At 47.1% G+C, this 12,645-nt stretch overlaps 1 protein-coding gene across 1 annotated transcript in view; it reads left to right on the top strand.

Annotated features, from left to right (window-relative positions):
* The first annotated feature begins 538 nt into the window (after nt 1-538).
* RPL3 (ribosomal protein L3) overlaps nt 539-12,645 on the top strand; it is a 52,895-nt gene continuing 40,788 nt past the window's right edge. The window contains exons 1-4 of the mRNA XM_033929477.1: nt 539-671; nt 9,047-9,239; nt 10,299-10,467; nt 11,270-11,405. Of these exons, the coding sequence (XP_033785368.1) occupies nt 669-671; nt 9,047-9,239; nt 10,299-10,467; nt 11,270-11,405 (501 nt within the window). The 5' untranslated portion in view covers nt 539-668. The remainder of the gene's footprint in view (nt 672-9,046; nt 9,240-10,298; nt 10,468-11,269; nt 11,406-12,645) is intronic.

Raw genomic sequence — 12,645 nt, 5'->3', positions numbered from 1 at the left:
ATAGTTAAATAGCCATAAATAGGAGTGCCTTCTGTGTAGTTCTCTAGCTCAGGAGTGGGCAGCCTTTATTCACAGAGGGCCACATGATCATCAGGACCTTTACTGCCTGCTTAAAGGATGCTGAATATCGAACCCTCCCTACATAGGAAATGTTTTCTTACTCTTTGTGAGTCTGTACAGCCCTGCGTATGTCTGGTAGAAATAATTAATAGTATATAAAATATACTATAGAAATAATTAATAGTAGTAATAGTAGTCTGAAAATATAGTAATGAATGCAGTGTTAGGAATACACTGACAGCAGTGACTTAAAATAAATGGGTTCTTCATTGATAGCTGATTATTTCAGCCACACATTTGGTGATGTCACAGGAATGGAACCGACCCGGATTGGTCAGTTCAATCCCCGTGAGGTCACCACATGTTTGATCAAATGTGCGCCTGAAAGATCAACTGTCCACAGAGAATAAATACTACAATTCCCACACGCCACTAAAAGAACCTGTTTGGACGTTGTGACGCTCAGAGCACGCCAGAACTACGCCGGAAATAGCTCGGGGAAGTCAGGGGAAGGCGCAGGCGCAAACTCCCCCCCACCCACCCGAAGCTATATAAAGGGCGCAGGGTAGATTCGTTTCTTTCTCTTCCTGTTCGGCTTCGGAGGCGAAATGGTGAGTGTGGGCCCGCTGGGCGAGTTGAATCGGTTTCCATCCGCTGCTGCTGGTCCTTCTCGGCCGTTGTAAGGCACGCGGCAGTTTCATGCCGTACCCCTGGTCGGGAGGACGAAAGCGATGCGGCGGTGAAACGGGATGCGCGAGGAGCGAGGCCGCTGTGTTCTCGTGGCCTCATAGGCGCCGGGCGGGCCCAGGTTGTCGAGGGAAGTGGAAGAGATCAGGGAAAAATGAGTGTGAACATTTTGGAGGGTTGGTTGGAACTAGTTTCCTGGTGGTGGGCGGTTGCGCTGTTGAATGATCTCGTTCCCAGTTTTGACCCTGCGTGGTCTGGGCCCCTTCCCACCGGCGCGATGCCGTAATTGTCCCGGCCTTTCTTTCTTTCTTTTATCTCCTACGCTTGCTTAGGGCTTTCACTTGGAAGGAGTATTTTATGATGCAATGCCCAAGTCTATTTATTTTGAGACTGACGTCTTGGTTTATTTAATCTGAGACTTGTCCTATATGCATCTGCTTTTCCATTTGGTCTTAAAAGTCCTATAGGAAGTGGGACACGTTTGGGTGGGTTCACATGTTTGAACTTCTAAAATGCCTTAGTGCTTAATGCATGTATTAATACGTTAAATCTTACTTCTTGAACCCAGTAGAGCAACATCCATAAACCAAATGAGTAAGCTGAGTAAATGCGAGTGGAAATCAAAGCAGTAACAAGCAGCAATTAATGTGTTTCCCTGAAAATAAGACGGTGTCGTATTAATTTGGCGTCCAAAAAACACACTAGGGCTTATTTTCGGGGATGTCTTATTTTTTACATGTACAATGATCATCTTTCCCTTCCTCTTTCCTTTCTCCCCTTTCACTCATCTCCTTGTGCAGCATCTTTCTATCCCTCCCTCCCATCCCCCGTACAGCAAAAACCCTCTCACCCATCCCCCTGCACAGCATCTTTCCATCCCTCCTTCCCATCTCGAGACCAACATACCTCTGCTCCAAACAGCAGCGGTAGGTAGCACTCTGAACAGGCTGCTTTGTGACCTTCCCTGCTGGGGCCTGCCCTCTGATGTCATCAGTGACACGGAACAAGGAAGGACCCAGTGGGGAAGGCTGCGAAGCAGCCTGTTCAGAGTGCTGCTGCCACTGTTTGGGAGCAGAGGTATGTCTGTCTTGTGGTGGGAGGGTCGGTGGGGTTTTGCGCGGGGGGGGGTGGTAGGGAGGGATGGAAAGATGCTGCACATGGGGGGGGGGAGAAAGCGCTGCCACCAGTGGCGAATTGGGCAGAACTATTGTCAGGGACTTTAGGGGTCGATCTAACTAGGGCTTATTTTGGGCGTAGGGCTTATATTAGGAGCACCTTTAAAAATCATGCTAGGGTTTATTTTCATGTCTTATGATTACATAAGAGTTGCCATTCTGGGACAGACTAAAGGTCCATCAAGCTCAGTATCCTGTTTCCATTAGTGGCCAATCCAGGTAACGAGTACCTGACAAGGGGCAGGATTCACAGTGCTCCAGTAACTTGGTCAAAAATATTGGGTTGGGAACAATAGCGTTTCAGGAGAGTTAATGAATTTCCAGCGTTACACTATTTTTATTTACTTTTTGTTTGATGCAGTTTGATTTGAGTAGGCTGCCTGCTCATCAAGTCAAACTGCATCAAACAAAAAGTAAGCAGCAACAACAAAAAAGCAAGGCTTTTGAGCTGGGGATTCTCCAAACCCCCTGAAGGCCCTGACAGTACTGATTGAGCAGCATCTGCTTGTTTCAACTAATAAAATTCAGAGCAGTGCCCTCAGGGCCTTTAATCCCCTGAAGGTCCTGATCATATGGCCACTGGTTGGGAGCAATTTTAATTTTCTGGGCATACTCATGCTATTTGTGTTGAATATCTTGGAGAAATGAGGGGGGGAGGAGCTGTGCCTGGTGCCTGCACACAAGAGCTAAGTGTTAGGCTGTGCATGCCCAGTTCAGTTCCTGATCTACTGGAGGTCAAGCAAATTTATTTAATTTTTTCAGCCATGATATGGATGCATCTGTTTGTGTATGTTGTGTGAGTACTGTATATACTTGAATATAAATCAAGACCCCCATTCCACCCCAAAGGAGTAAAAATGGTCGACTCAAATATAAGACAGTGGCTTAATATTCAAGTGCCATGCCCTGCCAGGATCTGCACCCAGTGTCTCCTCCCTCATGCCCTCCCCTGCCAGGCTCTGCACTCAGCCCTCTTCCCTCCCTGCCCTCTCAGGCTCTGCACCCTGTCTCCCTTCCCTACTTGCCAGGCTCTGAACCCAGCCCCCCCCTCACTACTTGCCAGGTTCTGCACAATGTCCCACCTTCCTGCCCTGTACCTTCTTCCCCCTCTGGTGGTCTAGTGGTAGGCCAGGACAGGAGGGATCCCTCCCGGCCTATACTAACAATTTTTTTACACCCCCCTCCCCCTGTGTACCTTTTCTCGCATCCTTGGTGATCCAGCGGTGTATGAGCAGGATTGAACTTTCTGCGCTTCTGCCCTACACCCCTCCTTCCGATCTCATGGCCAGGGGCGCAACAGCACGCAGGAGCGAGCTTCTGCCCGACCCTGTGCCGCTTGCTGAATGGCTGCCAGACAGTTCTCGCCATTCGGCAAGCGGCACAGGGCCAGACGGGAGCTTGAAAAGCTCGCTCCTGCATGCTGGTGTGCTGCTGGCCGCGAGATCGGAAGGAGGGGTGCAGGGCAGGTGCGTGGAAAGTTCACTCCGCTGGATCACCAGGGATGTGAGAAAAGGTACACAGGGGGAGGTGGGTAAAAAAAATAGTTAGTATCGTCCGGGACAGGAAGGATCCCTCCTGTCCCGGCTTTCCAGAGGCCTGCATCAAATTTGGGAGGGGGGTTGGGTGATGACCTGAATATAGGACGAGACCCCTATTTTTGGGCATTTTTTTGGCCCCAAAATTTCGTCCTATATTTAAGTATATACGATATGTGTTCTTGTGCCTATGGTCAGAACACAGCTGTTAGGTGCAGGACACAAACTCACACAACATGCACAAAAAGCTATTGTACCTACCAGAAAATTTTGCACTGTAAGAGGTGGGTGCTCCCTTCTGAGCATTACTAGGAGTACTCATTTTAATACTAATGAACTCCTTGTAATGCATTTGCATAGGGTTCTCGGTGTCTGCTACTGCAATTGGTAGAAGCCCCAAGTCTTACTTGCAAGCTTTTGAGCATTGGTACCAAGATCCCAAAAGAGTAAAACAAATTATCCCAGGACAAGCAGGCAGCCTATTCTCACATATGGGTGACGTCATCAGCGGAGCCCGAATGTGGAAGCTCGCAAGCAGACTTGCTTGAAGAAACTAGAAGTTTTGAGTCGACCGTGCCGCGCATGCCTGAGTGCCTTCTCGCCCAGTGCAGGGCGCGTCTCCTCAGTTCTCAGTTTTTCGCAGAGCCGAGAAGTCCATCTTTGACTCTCTGCGTTTAACTTTGTTACTGCGTGCCTTCTCTACACCGCGGTTTGTGTTATTTCCTCACGAATCGCTGTTTTTTTCTTTCTTTTCTTTCTTTAAATAAAAAATTTTTACTTCCATTTGGCTGCAGCCCAGGGGCTTCGATTTTGCAGCGGCTGTTTTTCCTCCTATGTCCCGGCCAGTGCCAGCGTGCGATTTCCCTCACGGATCCACACCAAAGTCGTGCGAGCGTTGTGCTACTCTTCAACCTCGAGCCCTTAAACATCGTCGTCTTTTGGTGGAGAAGCTCTTCGGGATGGATTCTTCCTCCGATCCCTCAACTTTGAGGGCGACCTCAGCCTCACCTTCGACCGAGACTCCTGCTTCTACTGCTGCTTCTACTGCTTCCACCTCGAGCCTCATTAGACCTTCATTGTTTGCAGCGGCTCTCTCCTCGACGACGTCTGCTGTATCTTCCCCTGTATCCTCAGGTCAGATAGCTCAGCAGAAGTCGAAGCACATTTACACTGCATCGGTGGCACCTCCAGCCAAAGCAGGTGGTCCGGTTTCAGATGCGGATCCATCCTTGCTGGCTTCTTTCCAGACCATGTTGGAGAAGTAATTCATTCAGTTCCTTAATAATATGGGACCGAAGCTTCTTCCTCTCATCCAGCCTGGGCATTCTGCAGACTCCCGCGAGGTCGAGCTACTTTCTTTGCCTCAGTCTGAGCATGCACATTCTTTGCAGGGAGCAGAGTCTCTGCATCTAAGCATGTAAAGCAAGGAGCAGAATCTTTGCACTCTATACAAGGAGCAGAGTCTTTGGGAGTGCATCGAGGTTCCTCCACCAAGCCTCTGGAGCTTCGATCTACAGCCTCCAGTCCTATCCATTCTTTGGTGGCATCGGCTGCTTCTGTCTCCGAGGCGAAGTCTCCTCGATCTTCGAGATCTGCTTCCAAGCACCGTTCTCACAGATTATCGAGGCCTTCATCCAGGCATACTTCATCCAGGCATAGTTCTTCTTCTAAAGAACGTCCCTCTTCAACTAAGCCTCGATCTACTCCTACTTCGACTAGACCGCCGACTCCTCGATTGAGGTCTCCACTTCCACACCTCAAGGATGCGGCAGTTTCGATTGCTTCGTCCAAGTCTTCATATTCTTTTGATGCCTTTTTTTCTGCCGAAGCTTCATCTTCGACCCAAGCTGCCTCGACGACCTCGAGTCCTTCTCGAGGCAAAGCATTGGCGGATTAACTATCTTTTTCATCATTTCTTCGTCAGATGGCTGTTGACTTGGATCTTCAATTAGATGCTGGCTCCAAATACTCTTAAGGGGTATCTCAAAATCATGAATCTACCTCAACCTCCTGCAGAGTCACTTAAGCTTCCTCTTCACAAGCTTTTGTCTCAGACTTATGCCAGATGCCTGGAGACCCCTTATACCATTCCAGATGTTCCAAGCAAATTGGACTCTAGGTATAAAACTCTCCATCACAAAGGGTTTGACAACTCACAGTTATCTCATCAATCCCTGCTTGTGGAGTCATCCTTAAAGAGGTCCCATAAGGTTTATGCCACCGTTCCTTCTGGAAGGGAAGGAAAAACTATGGACAAATTTTTACCACCAATGGATGACAATTACATCCGACCTCTGGGTGCTGACCATCATCAGGGAAGGATATTTACTCTCTTCATTTCACTTAGGTTCCTCCAGAGCTTCCTCCAAGAGAGTATCCTTCCAATCCTTCCCAGACCGCCCTTCTTCAGGAAGCTCAAGCTCTGCTTCGTCTCCATGCCATCGAAAGCAGAACAAGGGGTTTTACTCCTGTTACTTCCTTGTTCCAAAGAAGACGGGTGATCTTCGGCCCATTCTGGATCTCAGGGCTCTCAACAAATTTTTGGTGAAAGAAAATTTTTGAATGTTGTCCCTGGCATCCCTTTATCCCTTTCTCAAGCAGAACGACTGATTATGCTCTCTGGATCTTAAGGATCTTACGCTCATATTCCCATTCATCTGGCCTCCCGTCAATATCTCAGATTTCGGGTGGAGAATCTGCATTATCAATACAGAGTGCTGCCCTTTGGCCTGGCTTCATCTCCCAGAGTGTTCACCAAGTGCCTGGTAGTGGTAGCAGCAGCTCTAAGGAACCATGGTCTTCAGGTATTTCCCTACCTTGACAACTGGCTCATCAAAGATTCAACATCTCAGGGGGTTGTTGGAGCGACCCAATGGACTAACTGGTTCCTACAAAGTTTGGGATTCGAAATCAACTTTCCCAAATCCCAACTTCAGCCCTCACAAAATCTACAATTCATTGGAGCTGTCCTGAACACTGTCCAACTCAGAGCATTCCTCCCACAACAACGTCTGGAAGCTCTTCTTCAACTCTGTCATACAGTGTCTTCCCGCATCACCGGCAGAGCAAATCGGGGCAGGAGAAGGCCGCGAAGCAGCGTGTTTAGAGTGTTGCGGCCGCTGTTAGAGTCAAGAGGTTTGTTGGGACCGTGGGAAGGGAAGAGAAGGGGGGCAGCGGCAAGGGACTAAGGGAGCCAGTCAGACCGAGGTTGGAGGGTCGGATGGGAGGCTTAACGGGGGATCGGGTGCGCCGGGGAGGGGGGTAGGGGGGCAAAGACGACGACACTCAACCTCTCGCTGGGGGCGAAAAGACTCTAGACCCGAGCTGGGAGGAAGACTGGCATTTGCTGAGGCTGCGGCCACCTGGAGACTGTGTTCAGTTGCCCAGGAACCTCGTTGGCCTGCACTGCACACTCCAAAGAGGAGAGCAGAAGGAACGGCGGTGGCGACAGCGGTTTCTTTTGCAGTGAGTGAGGGGGGAAGTTCCAGAGTGTTCCCTGCTGCTGCGTTCTAAAATAGAATCCGGCCACGGATCACACACCACAGCGTCAGGGAACACGAAACTCTTAAGTGCGCATGTGCGCTTAGAGTTTTATTATATAGGATTATTATATTAGTGTTTTCTATCCCGCCAATACCTTTCAGTTCTAGGCGGTTTACAAAAAGAGTTGGCTTGGGCATTCCCAAGGAGCTTACAGAGTTGATAGAGTGAGCTTACATGAATTGAAGATTAGCATGATCCCAACCTGCAGTCTCTACACTTGACAGCTTGGTTCCTCTCAACATGACTCCTCTTGAGTTTTCTCAATCTGTAAGAGACGTTCTAGAGGCTTCTAGGAAACCTACCACTTGACAATGCTATCACCAAAAATAGACTAGATTTTCTACATGGTGTTTTTCTCATGATAAAGAGCCTTGACATTCCTCCTTATCTTCTATTTTGAATTACCTTTTGCACTTACCTACTTCTGGCCTCAAGTCTACATATATCCGAGTCCATCTCGGTGCAATTGCGGCTTTCCATCAACCTATTGAAGGGAAACCCCTCTCTGCTCATCTAGTGGTTTCCAGATTCATGAAAGGACTTTTCAATGTCAAACCTCCTCTCAAACCGCTTCCTGTGGTTTGGGACCTCAATGTTGTCCTTGCTCAACTGATGAAGCCTCCATTTGAACCAATTGACAAGGCTCATCCGAAGTATCTCACTTGGAAAGTGGTGTTTCTCATCGCCCTCACTTCTGCTCGAGTCAGTGAGCTGCAAGCTTTAGTTGCTGATCCACCTTTCACGGTGTTTCATTATGACAAAGTGATCCTACGTACTCTTCCAAAATTCCTCCCTAAACCAATCTATTGTTCTTCCAGTGTTCCAGTGTTCTTTCCAAAGCCTCATTCTCATCCTGGAGAAATAACTGTAAACGTGCTTTGGCCTTCTATTTGGAACGCACCAAACTACACAGAAATGCTCCTCAACTTTTTGTCTCCTTTGATCCAAATAAGTTGGGACATCCTATCTCTAAGCGTACCATCTCCAACTGGATGGCTGCTTGTATCTCATTCTGCTATGCCCAGCTTCCGTAGCTTTCCTCAGATCTACACCTATTGAGATTTGCAAAGTTACTACTTGGTCCTCTGTTCATACTTTCACGTCTCACTATTGTCTGGATACTTTCTCCAGACGGGATAGACAGTTTGGCCAAACAGTATTATAAAATGTATTCTCCTAAATTGCCAACACTCCCACCATCCCATTCTGGTTAGCTTGGAGGTCACCCATATGTGAGAGTAGGCTGCATGCTTGTCCTGGAATAAAGCACACTTACTTACCGTTACAGGTGTTATCTAGGGACAGCAGGCAGCTTTTCTCACAACCCACCCACCTCCCCTGGTTGGCTTCTCTGCTAGCTATCTGAACTGAGAAGATGCGCTGGGCTGGGAAGGCATGCGCGGTACGGTCGACTCGAAACTTCTAATTTCTTCAAGCAAGTTTGCTTGCGAGCTTCTGCATCCAGGCTCCGCTGATGACGTCACCCATATGTGAGAATAGCTGCCTGCTGTCCCTGGATAACACCTGTTACGGTAAGTAACTGTTATTTTTATGCTACTTATCCTAGAAATAAGCAGTGGATTTTGCCAAGTCTATTTGAATGGGTAAGGAAATTTGTCAAACCTTTTTAAAATCCTGCTGAGCTAACTGCATTCACCACATTCCCTGGGCCACTGCTGGACTAAGAGCATCTGTCTCCATTGAGACTGCCTGCTTTCTGCAGTTGAAAATCTCTTCCTTGGCCATGAGATCAAAGACTAGTTGCCTCTACTGGTCTCGGAAGAATGTGAAAGGCTGCCTACCCTAGTTCCCTCTCCCTTGCTCGCCAATCCAGCAGAAACTAGCTGAGAAAATCAACCTGGACATTGGTTTGTTTTTTTCTAGCCAGTAGATTCACTAGTTTTGTTAGTTGTTTTGCCACTGAGCTTAACTATATTAAAAAAAAAAAAAAAAAAACAACCCTCTATAAATATTAACTTGCTTTGCATATCTGTTTGGGTCTTGCTTTTGTATGCTTTTGTTACTGATCTAGTTGTTTTCTTCCAGTCCCACCGAAAATTTTCCGCTCCCAGGCATGGCTCCTTAGGTTTCTTGCCTCGCAAGCGTAGCCGTAGACATAGGGGCAAAGTGAAGAGTTTTCCCAAAGATGACCCCAGCAAACCAATTCACCTCACTGCTTTTCTGGGATACAAGGCTGGAATGACCCACATTGTTCGAGAGGTTGATCGACCAGGATCAAGTAAGTCTTTCTTTGTTCCTGGCCATGCAGCATGAAGTTTAAATTCTGAGTTGGACAGATAATGGTGGTGTATATACTTTGAAATAGAAAAGCACTTTATATAGGGCAGGACCTATCTACAATAATCTCACTGTTGACTAGTGCTTGATGCTATATATGTAAATTCCAGTTCACTATTATAGGGGTGGGGTGGTGATGGCATACAGCTTGCTCAGTTAGTACTAATGATACATAGAGGCCCTAGTTTTGTTACTAGATATCTAATCTACCAACGGGCACAAGCTGTTTCTAGTGTAGCATAGAGGGGGCAGATCTAGATCACATGGGCTTTTTAATTGCACATAGATTTGTGGATGACAGACTACAAGTGATGATACTCTCGACGGGCGGACATAGTAAAATTGCCTCTGGCGGTTGCTGCTGAATGTCGAGTACTGAGTGGTTCTGTTCTTCCCTATTTCTTATCTGTTCATAGTAGTGTGTGTTCCTGTCTCCTGTGCTTATCAGCAGTACTGCTAAGAAATTCCTATACAGTAATGCACATGGTGTCCTGTTTTCTCCAGACTTTTTTTTTTTTTTTTTTTTAAACACTGCCTCAGGCGTGTGATCTTATCCCTGACTTTCAAGTTGAAGTGCTTTTACTGCAGGTCCTCTATGCATAGTGTGACCATATGGCTCCAGAAAAAAGGGGACGGATTGAGACATCCGGGTTTTACTTCCATTGTAAGCAACCAAGATGTCTCAATCTATTCTCCTTACTTCCATTGCTTTCAATGGAAGTAAAAACCGGATGTCTCAATCCGTCCCCTTTTTTCTGGAGCCATATGGTCACACTATCTATGCATTGACACAAGGTAGGGCATGGTAGTAATTCTAGCTGTAAGTGGTCTAAGATTCCACGGTTGACCCTTGTTTATGTACATAGGTGTTCACTTAGCTCAAATAACAAACAGTTTTACTCTTGTGTGACAGTGTTTTTTAATCACTGTTGGCTTACCTTTTAACACTATGGAGGTATTGGTTTTGAACTGATTAATTTTATTTGCTGTTCTCCCATAGAGGTGAATAAAAAGGAAGTTGTGGAGGCTGTCACGGTAGTGGAGACACCTCCTATGGTAATTGTTGGCATCGTGGGTTACGTCCAAACACCCCGTGGTCTCCGTTCCTTCAAGACCATCTTTGCTGAGCACATGAGTGATGAGTGTAAACGACGCTTCTACAGGAACTGGTGAGTAATGTGGAATGAACTTCATTAGGCAGTCTTGCTGGGAAATTCCTGAAATGAATCTGACTTAGGGGCAGTGGCGAGATAACCTGTTAGTGTCCCTATCTAAACTTGTAGATGTCAGAAATAAATAGTCAAGTGTACTCCTCTGACATAACTTACTAGAAAACTACTAAATTGGTCATTATATATGGCCTTTACTGCTAAAATACTTTCCTATCTGTTGACTTGACCTTTATGAATGGGCTGGGTGACATAGCTTTGTGTAGAATGATCAGGGATAAGGGGCTGGGTCAGACTCGGCAGATAATGGTTTAGCATGCCAAGTTTCTATATTTGATATACTGACCAACAAGTATTTGGTTGGTTTACAATACTAAAACTAAGGTACAATTTTAAAAGAAAAGGGGTAATTTTATAAATATAAGTGACTAACGAGATGTAGACAAATTTGGTACGTGAGGTATTGTGGTTGGAGCAATGAAAAATACATTGAAGTAAAAAAAAAATTTAAGAGGGTAAGGGGGAGGAGAAAAAACAAGGGAGGGGGAGTCACTTATTAAAAGTGTATTGTCAATGTTCTTGCACTGTATTTTGATGGGAATAAACTGGCAGTTCCGCTCGGCTCTGGTTGTGGCCACTGTCTGATGAGCTCCAGGTTCCGCTTGCTGGTGGAAATATTCCTTTGAAGCCAGCAATGAGCCAAAAATGGTGGTGTACCTGCTCTGGTGCTATCTCCTTCCGCTCATGCCAGCTTGGCATGAAGAGGGGTTGCACCAACTCTCTCCCTACTTTGCCTTTAAAGGTATAAGTCCAAGAAGAAGGCTTTTACTAAGTACTGCAAGAAGTGGCAGGATGAAGATGGCAAGAAGCAGCTGGAGAAGGACTTTGCGAGCATGAAGAAGTACTGTCAGGTGGTGCGGGTCATTGCACACACCCAGGTGAGTGCAGCAGCACGTGTTCAGTTCCTGCGTACACACGGTTAAAACTTTTTATTTATTTATTTATTCAATTTTCTACACCGTTCTCCCAGGGGAGCTCAGAACGGTTTACATGCATTTATTCAGGTACTCAAGCAGTTTTCCCTGTTTTACATGTACTCAAGCAGTTTTCCATGTGTTCCATGTTGATCCTGGTGTGGTGATAGAAAATGGCAGGGGAGGAAGGAATTTTGTACTGCATGTCATTAGAGCTAGTAGGGATTCCATCCTTATCTGAAGATAATGCAAACAAGGCTGGAATAAGCCTAGAGAGAGAATTTAAAGCTTGTCAATTTGGTGGTGGTTTTCTCTAGGTAGGAGTGGAAGGCTGGAGTAAAGGTAACCATACATTATCCCAGGACAAGCAGGCAGGTATTCTCACTAGTGGGTGATGTCATCAGACAGAGCCCCGGTACGGACGTCTCACAAGCACGTGTTGCTTGTAGAAACTTAAAGTTTCTAGATGCCCGCACCGCGCATGCGCCGGTGCCTTCCTACCCGGAGATCCGGGCGTGTCTCCTCAGTTCTTTCTTTTCCGCGGAGCTGAGAAGTTCAACTTCATCATGCGCTAGCTGAATTCAGTTAAATTTGACTTCCTTGTCCGCGTTTTCGCTTTCTTTTAATTACAGTTAACAGTTCTTTTCTTTTCGGTAAAAAAAAAAAAAAAAAAGAAGATTATTTCCTCCGGCGGGTCGAACGGGCCGGCCACGTGGCTCAGGCCCACTGGCTTCGACCTCGCGGCGGAGATTTTCCGGCCTATGTCCCGGCCAATCACCGGGTTTAAAAAGTGCAGCAAGTGCCAACGCGCGATTTCACTCACGGACCCTCACTGGCGCTGTTTGCAGTGTTTGGGCCCTGACCACATTCCGAAATCGTGCAGGCCTTGCTCTACCCTTACGGCACGCTCATTCAAGCGGCGTTGCCTATTGTGGGAATCGATGTTCAAGATGGACGCAGCTAAGGATCCCTCAGCCTCCACTTCATCCGATACCTCCCCGGTTCGGGCAAAACCGGCATCGACCCCTCCTGCATCGAGCGTGGTGAAACCGGCATCGCTCGCCCCGACACCATCCACGAGCTCGACGTCGGTGCCTGCCCCGGTCTCCTCGGTTCAGGTACCTCTTCCTTCCACAGTGCCACCAATGGTCATCAAAGTGCCGAAAGCTACTAAGCAGAAGCACTCGGCCTCGAAGGAGCGTGA

Source organism: Geotrypetes seraphini, chromosome 2 (assembly GCF_902459505.1).
Source record: "Geotrypetes seraphini chromosome 2, aGeoSer1.1, whole genome shotgun sequence".
In the NCBI taxonomy this organism is placed as follows: domain Eukaryota; kingdom Metazoa; phylum Chordata; class Amphibia; order Gymnophiona; family Dermophiidae; genus Geotrypetes; species Geotrypetes seraphini.
This window is presented reverse-complemented; position numbering and strand designations above follow the sequence as displayed.